At 41.9% G+C, this 18,750-nt stretch overlaps 1 protein-coding gene across 1 annotated transcript; it reads left to right on the plus strand.

Moving 5' to 3' along the window:
* Positions 1–290: 290 nt before the first annotated feature.
* On the plus strand, positions 291–18,750 carry col8a1a (collagen, type VIII, alpha 1a). Its single transcript, XM_071542655.1, has 3 exons — positions 291–345; positions 11,115–11,421; positions 14,386–18,750. Exons 2-3 carry the CDS (start codon positions 11,118–11,120, stop codon positions 16,320–16,322), a joined length of 2,241 nt encoding a protein of 746 aa, XP_071398756.1. The 5' UTR covers positions 291–345; positions 11,115–11,117; the 3' UTR covers positions 16,323–18,750.

Raw genomic sequence — 18,750 nt, forward strand, 5'->3', positions numbered from 1 at the left:
TTAAAGGGAAAAAAAACTCCTGTTTATTGTTATCATGCAGTATGGATGCGCAGTTGGGAGACGTGAGCAAGTTTTGCCACTATGATATGGCATAACTTTTTGGGAGCTTTCATTTACTTTCAGTCAAGGCCTCACCCATATACTTTACCTCTCTCTCTCTCTCTCTCTCTCTCCCCCCACCCACCCCAGTGGCTCCACCCTCTACCAGATATAAGCTGGGTCCATACGGCGTGCGTCTGTTCAGAGCACATATCCCAGGGTTCTCTCTGTCTGGTTGTCTGTCTACCCACCATTCTGTCTGTCTGTCTGCAGTGATTATTCCCCCATAAACGGCCACTCACAAAGGTAAGCCCCGATCCACTCTCCTGTTCTCAGTAAAGCACAGCATTAGAATGGCATTCTCACTGTATCCTGTGCGGGAGAAATGATTGTGTGTGATGTGCATTTTTAATCTCTAATAGTGGTTTATGTGTTTATGTGGTTCATATTGGCATGTATATCTGTGGATTTTTTGACAACATGGAAAGTTGTTTTATTCTTTATCGCTAATTGTTTGTGTATTCTGTGAGTTTAAGATGCTGTTTAGTTTTGCTCTCTTCCCATACCTACATCCTTTAAAGAACAATCTTAGTCTTGGTTTTCATCATAGCTGTATTTTGCCAGAAATGCATAGTGAAGTCAACTGAGATACATTGTACTTAGACAAATTGTTGATCATAGAATGGCTCCCTGCAATATCCAAAACGTCTTTAACTTTTTGCACATCCTTTCTGGATTTAGTCCTTGAGTTTTGGAAACAGCATGATTCATTTTAACATGACTTATCCAATACTATAGCCTTAATTAAAGATTTGAATAGAAATTGAAGTTGAAAGAAAATTCTTGCTGGCAGGTGAATGTTAACGGTGCAATAAAACTTTATTGTATCATTCATGACAGTTTCAGTCCAAAACAACTGTTTTGTGAAGGACAAGAATTGTATGCTAGTGATTAGAGATGAGTTGTTGTGGATCTCATGAGCCTCAGAGTTGGCATCATTTCCCAGCACCATGCAGGCAGCAGCTAGGACATTTCCCCGGCTGGAGAGGTGGCATTCCCCAGACTGCTGATACAGACAGCAGGGAACTGAAATACGTACATCTGTGAGAGACTACCTGTGCTGAAGGCAAATATGCATTCAAATGTGTGTGTGTGTTTGTGTGTGTGTGTGTGTGCAAAGCTGAAGCCAAACTGTCAGATGTGTGATGGGGGCAAGAGCAGCAGTTTGGTGAGAAGAGACTGCAGAGCAAACACCATTGCTGGGTCTGAGCAGCTCTTTCTCTCTGGACTTATGGCGGCTCATTCTGCTTGATAAAGTTCTTTCTCTGGAGTAATTCATTGGTTTGGTGCCTTGTCAATCACACTGATACTTAAGTGATATACTTGCCATGGGAAGAAATTTTTGTGACCGGGTGTATTTAGGTTGAATGTACGAAGAGAAGGATGCAGTGTCACAGCGGAGGCCCAGCAATGATAAGATTATATCTATTGCATCTATTACTATGAGGTTATAGGTGATGCTTTGCAAAAATCTGATTAGTGTTACAATCAGAGTAAACACACCACTTTGTTAGACAGTTTGGTTTGAGTTATTGTCAGCCATCCTTACTGTTCTGCTTTACATTTACGGTAGATGCATTTTATATAGAACTCCGTTCTTAGTTTATGTGACTAGGAGAAGGGAAATTTAATGGGAAATTGTTTTCTTGGACGTCAAAAACTGGCTGACCTTATCAGTCTTGTGTTAGGATGGAGATCAGATCTCTTTCTCTTCTCTCTTGATTATTGAAATGCAGTTTTGTTCATTAGTCTGCTCTATTGTGTGATCTTCCTGGAAGTCTACACCTTATACAGTGTGCAATTAAGAGCTGTTAATGAGGTTCTAAAGAGTTTGCAGCCAGCATGCCTCGTCCCTCTCGATCATTTCTTTCAGACAAGACAGATTTTCCACAACTCCGCTGATTAGAAATTCCTCCCTACTTATTTCTACACTAGAAGTCTCTCTCTCTCTCTCTCTCTCTCTCTCTCTCTCTCTCTCCCTCCCTTTTTCCTTTTCCTTTGGCATGGCATTGTGATATGAAATCAGCATAAGGCCGCTGTGTTCACCTCTAAGCAGGTTAGTGTGTCAGAGTGCTACAGAGGACGAGAACCTCAAATATAGCTTGTCCTTCTGTGCTCCTCCAAGTGGGCACAAGAGGTAAAGTTTCAAACAGACTCTGTGTGTGTGTGTGTGTGCTTGTATTTGTGTGTGTGTGTGTGCATACTCCTCTGTATACATTCTTCAGCAAACTTCAGGAATGCATAGGACAAAAGGACAAAAGGAACCTATGAAGAAGCAAGAATGATAGCAGGGAAAAAAGAGGGAAAGAATCTGTAAACAGTTTGGCCGTTTAGCTGCACAGCTGTGGCTGTGTGTGTGTGTGTGTGTATGTGTGTGTGTGTTCAGAGTAGCTGTATTCCTATGGTTTGTGTACAGGGTTTGTTTGAATGAGAGCTTTGTAGCGTGACTTGAAGAGGTGTTAATTTTATGGGGTGTGCTTTGTGATAAAAGCTGCGTTTAGGGAGCCTCGGAGCTGCAAATGTTTATTTTTTTCCTTTCATTGAGAAACCACAACACCAGCGCAGTCACCAAGAGGGAGTGCAAGGGGATTGCCGGGGTTAAGTATAAATTTGTGAATGGTTGCAGCGCATGGAGGAAGGCGGAGTGGTTTTGCTAAACATGCTCAGTGGGACTGGAACATCAGCTTTTGGTCTGGCTGCATGTTTCTAAGTCCCCAACACATCTAATTTGGCTGAATGACTGAATGTTTTAGGTTTTAAATGCTGATACCCCTCACATACACACAAATACACATACATACGCACACACACAGGCACACTCAGACGCCAACTTTGCTGATCCACCGCTATCTCAAAGCTTTGTTCAGTCTGTGATCAACACCTTCCTTCTTGAATATATCACCACTGTCTGTCTGTTCACGAGTCTGGCAGCAAGGTGGTTTACCTTTCACACACACTGTCTCGCCCTCTAGCCCCCACCTCAGTCTGCAGGGTCACTGAGTGGCTTCAGGTCACTGAGTGAGGAAGTTTCCAAAGGGAGGAAAGGGGCAGAGAGAGGGAGGAGGAGAAGGGAGGCAGAGGGTGCAGAAAACAGACAATGCTCTGTTCACACGGAGGGAGAGAGAGAGAGAGAGTGAGAGAGAGAGAGAGAGAGAGAGAGAGAGAGAGCGAGAGAGAGAGAGGAAGAAGGGGAGACGGCCAGAAGAGAAATGTCTGCATCTGACAGTGGAGGGAGAATAGACAGATGTGTCTGGAGGCATGGTGGTGCTGTACATACAGCTATTATTTCCAGCTCCATCTAATGCATGGGTGGAGAGATAGGAAAAAATGCTTTAGAGGGGAAGGCTTTACACTGCTCAGCTGTGTATTTGGCTCTCCGCTCAGCTGACCTCACATTCCTCCATCAGTGTGTATGTGTGTATTAGTTTGCATGTGTTTTTATGTGTGTGTGTGTGTGCAGAAAATATATAAATCCAGGACACCGGACACAGGTGTATTTCTGTAAGTGAGACATCAGCCACCCACCCACTCTCCATCATTTTGTGTATCTCCTCTTTTTTCTATGCCACATTGTTGGTTGGTGAGGTATACAATTACATTGATGGATTTAGGGTTATCATTTACAATGTTTGGCCTCGTTTTTGGCTTTAATTCCATATAACATACAGTAATAGTGTTATTGCAAAGCTGACATGACAGTAAGCCGGTCTCCTCCTCTCTCCAAAAATAACAATATTTCAGCCTATCTTACAGAAGTAGCCCAAAAATTAAACCATTCCTCTCTCCTAATCCAACTTTGACTCCTGTAACTGATGCAACCCTAAAGTTTGGATTAGCGCAATATTACAACCTAAATATTACGCCTAATGAAACACAATAGTGCTTACAGTGTACAATAAGCATGATATGGAACACAGCAAAAAATACATTTTACCTTGTCATTTAATCTAGTAGAGATTCTTAAAACCCTAATTCTCTTAAAACAAGTGAAAGAATTTGCTAATTTGGTGAGATAATTTCACAATACAAATCAAATTGCTTCAAGAACTTTCTTGAGTCGGCTGGCAGTAATCCACCTTATTCAGCCTTGTTTCCAGAAAATTCCTATAACAAGTGAAACTGCATTGAAAATAAGTGGGAGAATCTCATTCCAGTGGCAGCTTTTCACTTTACACAGAAACGATTTTAAGCTGAAAATGAGACTAACTGACTTGTTAAGATGGTCATTTTTTTGGAGTTGCCTTAATATTTTAGAAATGCATTCCTCCATTAAGCTTGCAGCTGCCTAATGGAAATCCCTGTTGTTATTTTTCTTCATTCCTTCCTTCCTTCCAGCAAGTAATGTCAAATCAGGAGAAGTGATAAGAAAGCTGGAGTTAATTTGGATGTAGTTTTGATAGCCATCTGTTCTGCACACATTTGTTCAGCGCTGTACTAGCTGCTGTGGTTTTAATGAGATTGTGGAGATCACAGCTTGTAGAAACTACAGCAGCCAAACATTACACCTTCCGCTGCATGAAGCTTGACTCAGCAGAAACAACAGCTTACAGACATACGATACCCACGAGTGTCATACATCACACACCTGATGGACAATTTTACTGTGCTTCGTTTATGTAAAATGTCAGAAAAGATGGACATCTGGAAGTAGTCGGAGGAAACACACACACACACGCACACACACACACACACACAACGTAGACTGCTTTGAGAAGGTTTGCTTATTTTTGAGACTGTCTAGGCTAGGCAGGCCATGCTGAAAGCTCAGTGGTGTGTGACCAACCGCACATGATTCTGGCAGCAGATGTTGAGGAAGGGTCCAAAACCGCACACATCTGTGGTCAAGCCCCCACCTGTGGTCAAGCCCCCACCCCCCCCACCCCGTTGTCCAATGGTTAAGGTAGCGTGTTGGGTCAGTAATTTGAGTGACAGAACTCATTGAAGGTGACGGGATGTGGAGAGTGTGAAAAAGAATAAATGAATATTCTCCAGTATGTGTGCATTGTGCAGTGTATCGTCTTTGTGTTTCTGCTTATGTCTATATGCTTGTGTGTGTGTGTGTGTGTGTGTGTGTGTGCGCCTGCACGTCAATCTTTCCCCTACCTCAGTATAGACGCTCTAAGCAGGCTAGTATGGAAAGTGTGGGAAGTGAGTGGCATGTTGGTGACATCTAAATGGTATGAAAATGTAGAGCGTTGTTGTTGTTCCCATTTAGACGCTGTAACAAATGACTGCTTGTCAGAAAGTGATGATGGAGAGCCAAGCACTTTTGCACCAGTGTGTGAAAAATCAAACAGTAAATCAGAAGTGCGTGAGAAACAGCTCACATCACACTGCTCACGCCAACATGACCACAAAACTGTCACGCTGGGCTGCATGTTCATATCTGACTTCATGCTTGTGTGCATGTATATGCATGTGGACACTAGCACTTGAAGACAAAATTAAAGGGTATAGACTTCTTTAACATCAATTTGTTATAATTGCAACCTTCATTCTTGTGCTTTTCTCCAATAACAGGCTATAATATGGAAATTGCTGGCTAATGTTTATGTCAGGGTCTGAAACTGACCCTACTGTATGAATAAGTCACAAGGGAGGCAACACTTATATAGAATAATGTGTTGGAGAAAAGTCACTGGGTAAGAGCATGGAGTGTTTCCATCCCTCCGCTGTCACCATGACAACGTTATGGTGTTGTTGTCTGACACTGAACAGAAGCTTGTTGTATGGTCCTTCTGCAGCCACATGTTCTGTCAGGGTATTTCCTCTCCTCTCAAACACCTATACACACACACACACACACACAGACAAACACACACACGTGCACATTCACACACCACCCACACTCAGCTACCCTGGGTTCTTTTCTTGTTGGAACAGGGGATACATCCCACATATATTTTAATTTAAAAACATTTGAAAAATATTGCAATATTTGCAAATATTGTTAACATTGTCAATTACGTTACCCATTGAAAAACCTCTAAATTTGAAATGGTTTGTCCAAAACATATCACCTGCACCACATGATGTCATGTCTTCAGGAGGAAAACACTGTGAGGACTGTAGGGAATGTGTTTTTCCTATTTGTTTTAAAGCAGTGTCTGAGTCAAGAGTGGATTTATACAGTGTTCTTCCAATGTCATTATTAAATGACATTTAATGACGTTTAAATAAATTATGTGTGTAATATTTATGAAATTTCTTTTTGCAAAAAAAAAAAAATTTATTCTAGGCCTCCATGTGGAGTACAGGCCCAAAATAGCAGAAATGTCAACTATTATACCTGTTACATAGCTAATAAATAAATCAGTTAACATTTCTGTTTTCGAATAAATATCTGAAATTATTATAGCTTGAGCTTAGTAAATATATTACATTTCAAGGATGCTTTGGAAGAATATATATATATATAATTATTTTTTTTTTGACATTTTCTTTCCACTCCTTTACAGATGCAAAACGCCCCACAATTAGCCACATTCACATACATTTATGCATAAATTGTATTTTGATAATTTTGCAAATAAAATCAAATTTCATACATAATATTGATCTTTTATTGCCATCCTTTCAAATATGGCAGAGATGAGTTATAATGCTGGAGTTGATATTGCATTCAAAATCATTTAGCTGTATTCTTTGATAATTCATAAATAGCTCCTCTGTTATTTGGTGGAGAGAGAGGAGCGACTGTGTATGGCATGCCATTAGATGGTGGGTGAAAGTTTGCACCTACTCCACAAAACCTCAAAACACTTCCAGGCTCTTAAAAAGCTTTTGTTGAATTTGTGTACTCTGTGAGACGCTATTTGGTGCAAAAGTGTGTCTGAATGTTATATGAACCCTGCCAAATCTCTCAGGACCTATAGGCACCTCTTTCTCTCCTGAACTGTTCTGTCTCCCTCCTCCTAAACCTCTTTCATTTGTACTATATATATATATATATACAGTGAAAGCTCAGTTCTGAGTGAAAACTATCCTGATGACCCTGATGCTAACAAGTATGGAGCCTATGAACCATTTGCCCATTTTCTCTTGGTTAGACTTTGTCTCACTGTCTACTCCGTCTTCTTCCATCCTTGCAACATCCTCAGACGCTCTCTTGCCAAAATATCTCAATGTCTTTCCATCTTTTGATGAGTACGAAAAGGGTCAGATACTCTTTCTTTTACCAGTGTAGTATGCAGTCCTCCCTTTGTCTTTCTCTCATCAGCCACAGTCTAGTATTAGTCTCTAGTATTAGTCTAGTCCTCCACACCCTGGGAATGTTAACAGGCCTCAGACAGAGAAAGTGAAAGTCTTAATGCTCAAGGTAGGAGTGTCACAGTTTACAGTCAGAGATAAGACTGACCCCAGCTTTATACTTGGCCATTCCCTCCAGCTCAGTGCTTCGTCTGTAGACCCCACAGCTATATTCATATTGTTGACAAGGATATTGGGAACAGAATGCAGCTTCCATATATAGTCCAGACTCTTGTTGGGAAAAGTCAGCGGCATTCCTCCGGACTCTTTGGCATGTCTGGCTTCTGTCGCCGTGGAAACAAGATGGGCCTCCTTCAAAGGCCAGCTCTCACGGGGGGAGAGAGTGGTATGGCTGTGTTAAAATCACCAGGCGACTGAGAAAAGGTCAAAGGGCAACAAAGATCCTTAGAACTGATGATGGAGTGGACGCGGACGATGTGGCTTTGGGTCCGGGTTAGAATAATGGATGCGGCACACACTAGAAATGAGTCGGCTGTGATGGAACAGGCCTGGGACAGTGGTTAGTTGTGTGACAGGGGCTGTGGCAGGGGATGAGCGGGGCTGGGATGGGCTTGAGATGGAAAGGGCTGTTGTAAAGAATGATTGAATAACAGAACCAGACCTCAGGAGTGCAGCGGAGAGCCTCAGTCTTGGGCCAGGGAGCCAAAGAAAACCCCCTCATCTCGCTCCGTTACTGACCATTTAGAGGAGAACGCTTTGGGCTTTCAATAATGGGTGTAAGACTAGGAGGCGGTCTGGACCGCACAGCTGGACCGCAACTCTGTTTGCTCAGAACTGTGCTTGTTGGACCAGACTTCTGTGTCCTGGCCGAAAGGAAGAAAAAGACATTAGGATTGTTCCACAGCAGTGGCACGCTGGGAGGACAGCTCCTGGTCTGTGGTTTAGTGAAGGTCTGCGCATAGCCAGCGCTTCTGACAGGCACCTGCACTGCGTCTACACACTTCAAAGTGCCTTCCCCGTCTCGTCTTCTTCTCTTCCTCACAGGATTCCTGGCTCCACCGACTTCTCACATCATCAATGAGGATTTTTGTCTTGTGAGTCTGGCTGGTCAGAGTTAGTTAAATATCACCATTTACAGTACTTAGTATCTTAGGATATCAATAAAAATACTGGAAAGGAGTAACTAAAAAGAACTCTCCAATAAATTCATTGAACGTATTTCTTATCCAACCAAATTCTTACATTTGGTTGGGTAAGAATCTGTTTAGTCTAATTCAGAGGCAGTTTGTCTGGGCATTTCATGTATTCGGCTGTCAGCAGTAGTTGACGGAGGACAAGAATGGTCTATTAATACCAGTAGGAGTGTGGTGCTAGTACCTGGCACAGCAGTGAGTTAGCTAGGAGGTGACAGAAATACTTCACATACTTGTAAAATAAGTTTTGAGTGGCAGGCAATGAATGCATGTTCATACAAGCGTTCTCATTCTCTTGTCACACATACTGATCATACAAGCTATAAATGCCAATCGTGTTCATGTCTTCACCATGTTCATAAAAGCTATGAATATGTCAGTCCGTGTTGTTTATGTGTTGTTGATTATTCAGATGTAAGAACTCAATATTGATAAAGTGATATTTCAGTATCTTTAGTCAGGTGCCCCAAAAGCATCACAGAAAATATCTTTGTCCATTGGCCTGAAATGCATCAAAGATCATGAAAACTGGTAATATTTTTAATGTTCAGATTAAAAGAGAAGTGGTATCTGCTTGCAATGAAAGTAACTTGTCAGCAGCCAGGAGCAGCTTCAGCCCAGCATACTGTATGGACAGCGATGGAAATTTAAAAGTATCAACTTGGTGATTTTTAATGTGGCTCCCTCTTGTGGCCAAAAGCAGTCTGTGCAGGAGTTTGATCTGGCCAGGCTGACTCACACATTCTCATTCACCTCAGCTTGGACAATGTGTTATTCATGCCAGACAGGCTTCAGCTTGGGATAAATATATCATCACATGCAGCCAAGTAGGATTAATACAAAGGGGCAACATAGAAGAACAGTGAGTCAGACATATTGGATTTTACACATGTGCAAATTACTAACAAAATAACAAAATGACTGATGAAACTACAGAGCCAGTAGAATGTTTAATTTAGAGGGAGGTGTTATCATCCAGAGAGACAAAATCTAAAGAGAACAGATCCATCAACAATGTGTCAAATTAACTGCACCAAGCTATTCTCAATTATATAGTAATTGAGTACATTTGTACATCAAGAAATTGAGTGCATTATCTGTTGCTGAGACAGCATATTTGGATTTCATACAAATCAGCTTTGTAGTCATGCTATTGGTATGGGATTTAGAATAAAGTATTGCAGAGCACCAGATTGAAAGCCAAAAAGCATCACAGGTCTGATGGAGTGTCCTCACAACTTAAATTTAAATCAAAGGTCTGGTTAACAGGCCAACACAGGTGATTCATTTTCTCGTTTGGGAGAGAGGAGGAAAAAAAGAGACCAGGCTAACTTTGCATGCAAGACTCTCATTTCAAATCACTTTCCCAGAGACAAAATATTGTCTAATCAATTCTGAGGAGAGTTGAGTTGGTTGCATTTTTCTTTCTGAGGATGTCAGTCTGGTATTTTCCTGTTCTTTTGATAGTAGGATCCACTGACTGGACTGCTGAGAGGTTATTGCAATAATCCAGAAAAAGAGCTTTTGATAATCAGATTCTGAATGTTGTTTTGTAGTGATCTTTGAGGAATATAGTCCATTTTAGCAGTCTAAAAAATGCCATTGAGCAAGTGTCTAAGGGCCATGTGATATTCCATTTTCCAATATAAATTTAACTTGAATATGAGTAATTGGTTAAAGAATAAACAGTCAAGGACGGTATGCATAGTTCAATCTGTCATTATTTAGAGCTAAAGAACTAACTGAAATTGAAAGATATTTTTCAGTCCTGCCTATTCCAATATTGAATATTTATCACACTGTGGACCCTAACATTTTTTGCCAGTTTAATTGTGTATTGGGTGTTTTTAAGCTTACTGAAAACCTCTTCCATAGTTTTTATAGGGGGGTGAAAAGGAATAATAGTGAAGTCAGAATGCTCTCAGAATAAATGGCATGGAGGCTCTAAAACAAAGGCAACACTACTAATGAGCCTGATAGTACCTTCTATGGCAATTTTGCAAATGATATTATTTATGTAATGCCAATAATTCAGGAAAAAAACATGATTTATTTCCAGTGTGTGATAATATTTATGGTGGGATTCTCAGAATAATTGGCTTATTCACAGTTAACATTGGCAGAAACACTAATGTCCCTGCCAATTCCACTCTTTCAATTGTCAGTGGGATATATGCCACCCCATTTCCTGCATCACTGCTTTTCTCATTCTACTCTCTTTGGAATTTGCAAAGCTGAACAGTTGAGAAGCAAAATAGGAGCCAAACTTTCGAGTTTTGTTTGCCAACATTACGTAGGTAAAACTTTTATTTCTTTTATCACACTAACCACAGTGATACCGTACTCTGTAAGTGGAACAAATGGTGCCAGAAGGGCCTGTGCTATGCAGGTCCAATGTATCTCCAGCAGATGGAGACAGACCATGGTCAATGTTTGCTTTGGGTTAGCGGCCTCCTGCTGTTGTCCCTGTGCAATTGTGTTTGTAAACTTAGATACTCGACTACACTTCAAGAAATGGCTGACTGTTCATACACTGAATTTTCACCTACTTCCAGGCTCTAAATCCAGTTACAGCTCTAGACTGATTAATTGCCCTTTCTGCCCCCCCTGCAGGCCATGGTCATGCCTCCCCTCCCTGCCCCCCTCCTCCTGACGCTGCTACAGCTTGGAGTGCTTACTCATGTTCACGGTGGGGCGTACTACGGACACAAGCAGCACCCTCAGCATCACCAGCCTATGCAGCACCTCCAACAACACATGGGCATGGGCAAAGAGGGCTTCCCCCAGCAACAGTACCTGGGAAAAGAGGTGCCCTACATGCAGTACCCCCACTACAGGAAGGAGCTGCCCCAGATGCCCGTGCACATGGGCAAGGAGAACGCTCGTAAAGGCGGCGGCTATAACGGCAGACAGGACAAAGGTGAGAAAATCAACCTGCTCAGCGGACATTCACCAACAATCACTGGATGGATTAAATTAACCCAACCTTCAGACACACTGTCTCACAGCCATACATACAACGATTTACAAGAAATCAATAATGTGTTAGTCAAGATTTAGATTAAAGTGTGTTTGATTGGCCTATACTTCTTTTCATACTTTAGTCTGCATCTTCCATCTAAGTATCTTGCTGTTAGGGAGACCCAGTAAAAACAGGGTGATTAGCCAGTGGGAAATGAAATATAAGAGACATGGATCCATAAGAAAAAATCTGTTAAAGAAATAGGTCACTGAATAGCATTTAGATTTTAAACAAATGTGGCATGACCTGCAAAAAGATAAAGGACACAAACGCAGACATGGAGGTAGAGGCAGGAATACAGTTCAATGGTGATTTAATCAGCAGGCAGTCTCCTAGTACAAAACAGGCAGGAGGTCAAAACCAGAAAAGGCAATACTCAGGCAAAGGTACCAAAACGACAGGCAGAGAAACAAGGTCAAGAACTGTCATAAAACCAGGACAACAAATTAACAGGCAGACAGACTAGGGAAACCACTAGAACAATCTGATAAAGGCAAAGTGCAAAACCACAGACTTATATAGGGAGTGGCTGATTAGGGAATGAGTAGCACTTGGTCACAGGCAGGAAACAGGGAAAGGGAGAGAGAGGGAGAGAGAGGGAGACACACACACACACACAGTGGAGATCAGCAGGTCAGCAGGTGGTTCTGGCAGAGGTGCTGGCTGAGGTCGTGACAGCCCTATTTGTGGGTTCTGGAAAGAATATTTTACAGAGGTAAAAAGGAATCAGATTCTCTCTTGACATGGAACAAAAATAACATGGTTATAACAAATTAACAAGAATCAGTCTCTGAAAAATCTCTTCATTCATTCATTCATTCATTCAAACTTTATTTCACACTCAGGGTCCAGATAAAAAAAACAAAAAAAAAACAGGACATAACATACAATTAATTACATACAATGATCAATAAAAGATCATGGTTTAAAATATATATTAATGTCTTACAAAGAGACAACTGTACCAATGTCTCCACAGCTGGGATTGGTAGCATATAGTACTAAACCTTATGTTTGATAAAGCCAAGATGATTTCATTTACAGAGTCATTAAGCCGGCAGAAATTTATACATGACATTTCATGACACAGCTTGGAAAGTATTGACTCCTGCACCATCTAGGTCTTTTTAAGTAATATTCTCATGGCATCATTATAAACTACTTGAAGTCTCTGTAAGCTTGCTTTTTTGTAGTTTGACCACAAGTGTGCAGTATAAAGTGGTGTACAATATGCTCTAAACAGAGACACCTTCACTCCATCTGTACACATACTGAACTTGCGTGAGAGAATGTTTGCTTGTGCATACATCCTGCGGTATTGCCTATATATATCATCATCATCTGTCATTTGTTCTGTAATAAAATGTCCAAGATATTTTACATTATTACAGACCCCAAGATTATTATCAGACAATTTGAAGTCAGGAAATTTTAGACATTTGTCCTCTTTGGTTCTACAGATCAAGACAACACTCTTACTGGCATTGTATTTGATATCATGTTCCACACCATACACAGTACATATAGTAAGGAGCTGCTGAAGACCAGCGCTACATGGACTAAATACCACAAGATCATCTGCATACATAATATGGTTCACTAAAGTATTACCAATCATGCACCCAGTATTACAGGCTTTCAATTGCTTGGACAGATCATCAATATATAGATTAAAAAGAACTGGGGACAAAATTCCCCCTTGTCTGACACCATTGCTAACCCCAAATGGGGCTGAGACACTATTGCCCCATTTTACTTGCATAGTCCGGTGGGCATATCAGTAAGCCAGAATTCTCACAATGTATTTGGGCACCCCTCTTTGACTGAATTTAACAAACAATTTTCTATGATTAACACGATCAAAAGCTTTGGAAGCATCAATAAAACACATAAGAACTGATGAGTTTTGACCTCTATATATTTCCTTTTAAGGCATATATACACAAGTCAGTGCCATGTTTAGCTTTAAAACCAAACTTTTTGCTGGTCTTCAGAAATGGTTCTCTACAGAACCTGCTTGGTTCTGAGACATTTGGATCTCACATCAAAGGACAGCTGCAACAAAACGGTTCTTTCTCTATATGCCACATTGGTTTTTCTAAATACAGGATGTAGGGTTTCATGGTACTTTCTTATAGATGGTGGCTGACATAGTGCTATGGTTTGTGAATTGACGTGTGTAACCACATCATCTAAACTGATCAAATTGTTCATTTAATTTGCTGACTAGCTTGTCCTATAGAAAATGTTCTTTAACCTCAAAGAGTTCCACTTGGACTCATCAGAGCCTACTAAATGTTTGATGCACCATTTACACTGTATGTACAACTCTTTACTCTTTTCATGAAATAGTGATGAGGTGAATCCAGGTAAAAGCCATTATCCCATACTGATTTTCCTTATTAAATCTATACAAATTACAAAGGAGGAGATGTAGATAAAGAGAAGCAGATGAATTAAAGAAGGATTTTTAAGCTTTGAGACAACTGAGATGTGGATTTTGCAAAAGGGACAACTCAATATCAGGAAGACGTCCCTAATATTTTATACATTCAGTGTATATAGTGCAGTAGAAAATTCCAATCATAATTGCCATATCATAACTACTTATGCCAAGGAAGCCAGTAACTAAATGTCAGATTTACAAATTTACAAATTTGCTAATTTACAAACTTATGATCCTATTATCTTATATTATGTAAAAAAAAATAATTCTGCTTCTTTTTAAACGTTCAAAGTTTACTATACTAGGTGTATTATCTAAGTCATCTTAAGATTCAATCAAAATAGCACCTTTGCAACCAAAATTTCGTTATATATTTTCATGCATTTCTGGTTGAATATTTATCCCATTCCTCACAGGTCAGACTATCCCCAGTGGTGCTGAGGGAATTCCCCAGGGGGAGCCAGGCCCGGCTGGGCCGGCTGGACCAGAGGGACCTCCAGGACCTCCAGGACCTCCAGGGAATGGACAGCCAGGACCAGTGGGACGACCAGGCCCTCCAGGTTCACCAGGATTGCCTGGTGTGGGCAAACCAGGTTTGCCGGGATTGCCAGGCAAGCCAGGAGGAAACGGTGAGCCAGGACCACAGGGAGAAATGGGCCCTAGTGGTGGAGAGGGGCCGATCGGACAGCCGGGGCCTCAGGGTCCCCCGGGACCACCTGGGCTGCCAGGAATCGGTAAACCAGGAGGACAGGGACTACCAGGCCAGCCAGGGCCCAGAGGAGAGCCAGGGCACAAAGGCCTTCCAGGGCTACCAGGGTTACCAGGACCCAAAGGAGACAAAGGAATGGGACAGCCAGGACAGCCTGGTCACAAAGGGCTCCCAGGACCCCCAGGACCTCCTGGCCCAGGAGGGTTGCCTGGCATTGGAAAACCAGGGCTGAATGGGATGCCAGGACCACAAGGACCATCAGGGATGCCTGGTCCCCCTGGAGAGCAAGGACCAGCTGGGCCACCGGGTGAAGGAGGAGAGCCTGGCCCACCAGGTCTACCTGGCCACGGAAAACCAGGTCAAAATGGCTTGCCAGGACAGCCAGGCATGCCAGGTGGCAAAGGTCATCCAGGGCCCCCGGGTTTGCCAGGGAAGCCAGGACTGCCTGGATTTGGTAAACCAGGATTCCCAGGACCAAAGGGTGATAAGGGTATGGGTGGTCCACCTGGAGCCCCAGGACCAAAGGGAGATAAGGGCCATGGAGGACTGCCTGGTATGCTTGGACCCCCTGGCCCAAATGGCCCACCAGGTCCCCTAGGCCCTATGGGACCTCCTGGGGGTGTTGGTGCTCCTGGTCCAAAAGGAGAGTGTGGAGAGGGAGGGCCAAAGGGGCTTGATGGAGCCCAGGGTGAGCCTGGTCCTCCTGGGCTTCCTGGTAAGGATGGTCTGCCTGGAGAGGGTGGAGAGCCAGGGCCAAGAGGTCCACCAGGACCTGGTGGCGCTAAAGGAGAGGGCGGGCACAAAGGTCTACCAGGTCCCCCTGGTCCTCCAGGACTTCCCGGGCCAAAGGGACAAGGTGGATTACCCGGTGAAGTGGGGCCTCAAGGTCCTAAAGGAATTCCAGGTCTGGATGGTGCAGCAGGACCATTTGGGCCTCCTGGTCCTCCTGGGCCAAAAGGAGATAGTGGCTCACCTGGTCTTCCAGGCATTGCAGGTGAGGGGAGTCCAGGTCTTACTGGCCCCTTAGGACCCCCAGGGAAGGAAGGCCCAGCAGGACCACCTGGACAACCAGGTCAGCCTGGCCCCCCTGGACCTCCTGGCCCAGCTGGAGCACCCGCACTGCCCCCCGACATGGCTGGAGTCCTCCCTGAGATGGGTCCTGGATTAGATGGTGTTAAGGCTGGTGGTTATGGCAAGAAGGGCAAGTATGGAGGCAATGGGGCAGAGGTAATGGGTGCCAGTGGGTTGGAAATGCCAGCATTCACAGCTGTAGTGACGACTCCATTTCCACCTGTGGGCACTCCGGTGGTCTTTGATAAGCTCCTGTACAACGGTCGCCAAAACTACAACCCCCAGACAGGTGTGTTCACCTGTGACATGCCCGGCATTTATTACTTTGCGTACCACATTCACTGCAAGGGGGCCAATGTGTGGGTGTCTTTGATGAGGAACAATGAGCCAGTAATGTACACATATGACGAATACAAGAAGGGTTTCCTAGATCAAGCATCGGGGAGCGCAGTATTACCTCTACAGCCTGGGGATACTGTGTATATCCAGCTGCCATCAGATCAGGCCACAGGACTTTATGCTGGCCAGTATGTCCACTCCTCCTTCTCTGGGTACTTGTTGTATCCAATGTAAAACCGCAAACTGCAGGGAGAGAGAGGTTTCAGTGAGAATTAGTGGGTGCATATTGATTTGTAATGTAAACCATGATTATAAAATACCTTCAAGTGATATGTCTTTTTCAATGTAACATCAACAATCTCTTGATCTGGTCAGCAGAGATGAGAGGACAAGATGGATTGTCCCCAAGAAAATCTGAAGTATGAGTGTGTCTGTATATGCAGCAGCTTTTATAGCCATGTATTTGGGAATACAAGGATTTCTGTATTTACAGCTCTGAAGATATAAAAGAATCTATAAAACTTGACATTCAAAGAAGACCTTACATATGGATTGTCATTTGGCAGAAAATGGCTCAAAAGAGTTCAATTTGTAATTAGGTACACACAAAATCAGAAAGTCTATGCAAGGGAAGATAAAACGTGTGGTATAATTCTAGTAACACTTTTGTCACAGTGTCATGTTTTCTCCCTGCCCCTGTATTATGTTCTTAGCAAAACTGGCAGCTGCCCCATGTGGCAAAGAATGTGAAATAGAAAACGTAAAGATATATTTCATTTTGGTAGGACATTTATATTTTTAGTATGCATATCTTGATATGAATAAATTTTTTGTCCAACTCTCTTTATTGATAATTGCAAACAGGTAAAAGTACCTTGAGAATTACAACATGGGCCACTGAAAAAAGGGTTTGCATTGCTGTAGTTTGTACATGTTTTAGAAGTACAAGAGCATTTCTGGTTGTCTAGCTTGCACATGACTGAGTTTGGGAGGAGGCTTAGATTATCATTCTTGGTCGAGTAGATATTGTTGGTATTTATTTTCAGTGGATCGATGCTGGCTCCCCAATGGATGGTCAACAAGAAATTAAAAAGGTGTCAAATAAGCTGCCAGCTTTGTGTTAATACTGCCATTACATAGGCATTGTTTACTGCAATTTCAGAACTCAAAGTGCACCATGTCTAAACTTTTATTGTAAGAAATACAATAAAATTGTAAAAGTTTGATGCCATGAGAATGATGAGGTTGTATGCGAGGCTGGAGCTTGTAGTCTTTCAGCTTGCTCAAGAAGTGTGGCTTTGTTTTAGAGAAGGTGATACAGGAATGTCTTAATCTTTCAAAATCCAGTAAGAGAACAGCCTAAATGACTATCAATTTACATTTACAAAATGAAAGCAAGTATTTGAAGGCACTATGTATACCAGAGGCAACCAATATTGGTGGTTGACTGTTAATGAACTCAAGAGGGTATGCATATGAAAGTTATATGTGCTCCCAAATGGGAAATATTGCTTTAAAAATCAGATTATCGAAATTAAATACTCACATGCATGGAAAATTATCTGAGCAGTTGTGTTGCTGATTGACAATTGCTCCTATGAGTGAGATTCAAAGAGTAAGAATGTAACATCTAAACTCTATGTTGTAATGGTTGCATACTGGCACCAGCTCTGATGCAAGGGATTATCTCAGAGGCAATGGGCAAATGTGTAGTTTGATGGGTTAATGGTGTTGTAATGTCCGCTTTGGTTTAAAAGCATGGCGCTCGAACAAACTGAACTTGTAGGACATGTCTACTGTTGTTAGTAAAATATATTACACATTTTACAGTCAGCCAGCAGCGTTCCACACTGTTCGAAGACGAGTCAAACAGATCTGTCTGAAGATTTGAATAAGATAATCTCATAACTGTTAGCATTTGAATAGTTTCATTTCAAAACAATATATATACAGTATGTTCATTTTGGAAATAAATTGTCACTTAATGCTTACTGGTGATTATCTAAAAATAGATTATATCCTGTTATTGTTTTGTAAGCAAAGGTCTGGTGTTAGCTAATGACATCGTTCATTATTAATTTTTGAATTTTACTTTTATTCCAGTAAACATTTTGTATAAATACATATCACGTTTTTAAAAATTGTGAATTGTTTTGGAATGAAACTCTTCATTTAGCTTGGTGGTTATCTAGTCCCACTGGTTTGATTTGTTCAGAGCTGAGATAATATGTTGAGAGTTTCAGAACATACTTAGTATACTTGGTGTGCTTGATTTAGCATGGCTTGCTGCCAAGTTTGCACTTTTGGGCTGACTGGTTCCAGTGTGTCTGAAAAGCTAAATCAAGCACACCTCTAGTATCGCAAATATATGAAATACCTACTCATCTCAAGACAACTAAGGGAATAAAAAGTACATTTCCCACAGAATGAAGCCCAAATAATATTATTGGAATATGTTATTGGAATGTCATAATTCACAACAATATTTGTGTCGATAATTTATTATTTTGACTGATGATCACCTACATCTTGTAGTGAAGAGGACTTCAGTATGAAAACTTTTACAGGAAAATAAATATATTTTCCCCTTTTAACCATGGTGCTAAAATGTTCAGTGTAACCAAAGAACCGAGGTCTTGATGTTTTACATTTGTTATTATTG

The sequence above is a fragment of the Centroberyx affinis genome, unplaced genomic scaffold (genome assembly GCF_046629955.1).
Source record: "Centroberyx affinis isolate AG114_WGS23_722 - 3 ecotype Tasmania unplaced genomic scaffold, CSIRO-AGI_Caff_v1 ptg004147l_1, whole genome shotgun sequence".
NCBI classification, from domain to species: Eukaryota; Metazoa; Chordata; class Actinopteri; order Beryciformes; family Berycidae; genus Centroberyx; species Centroberyx affinis.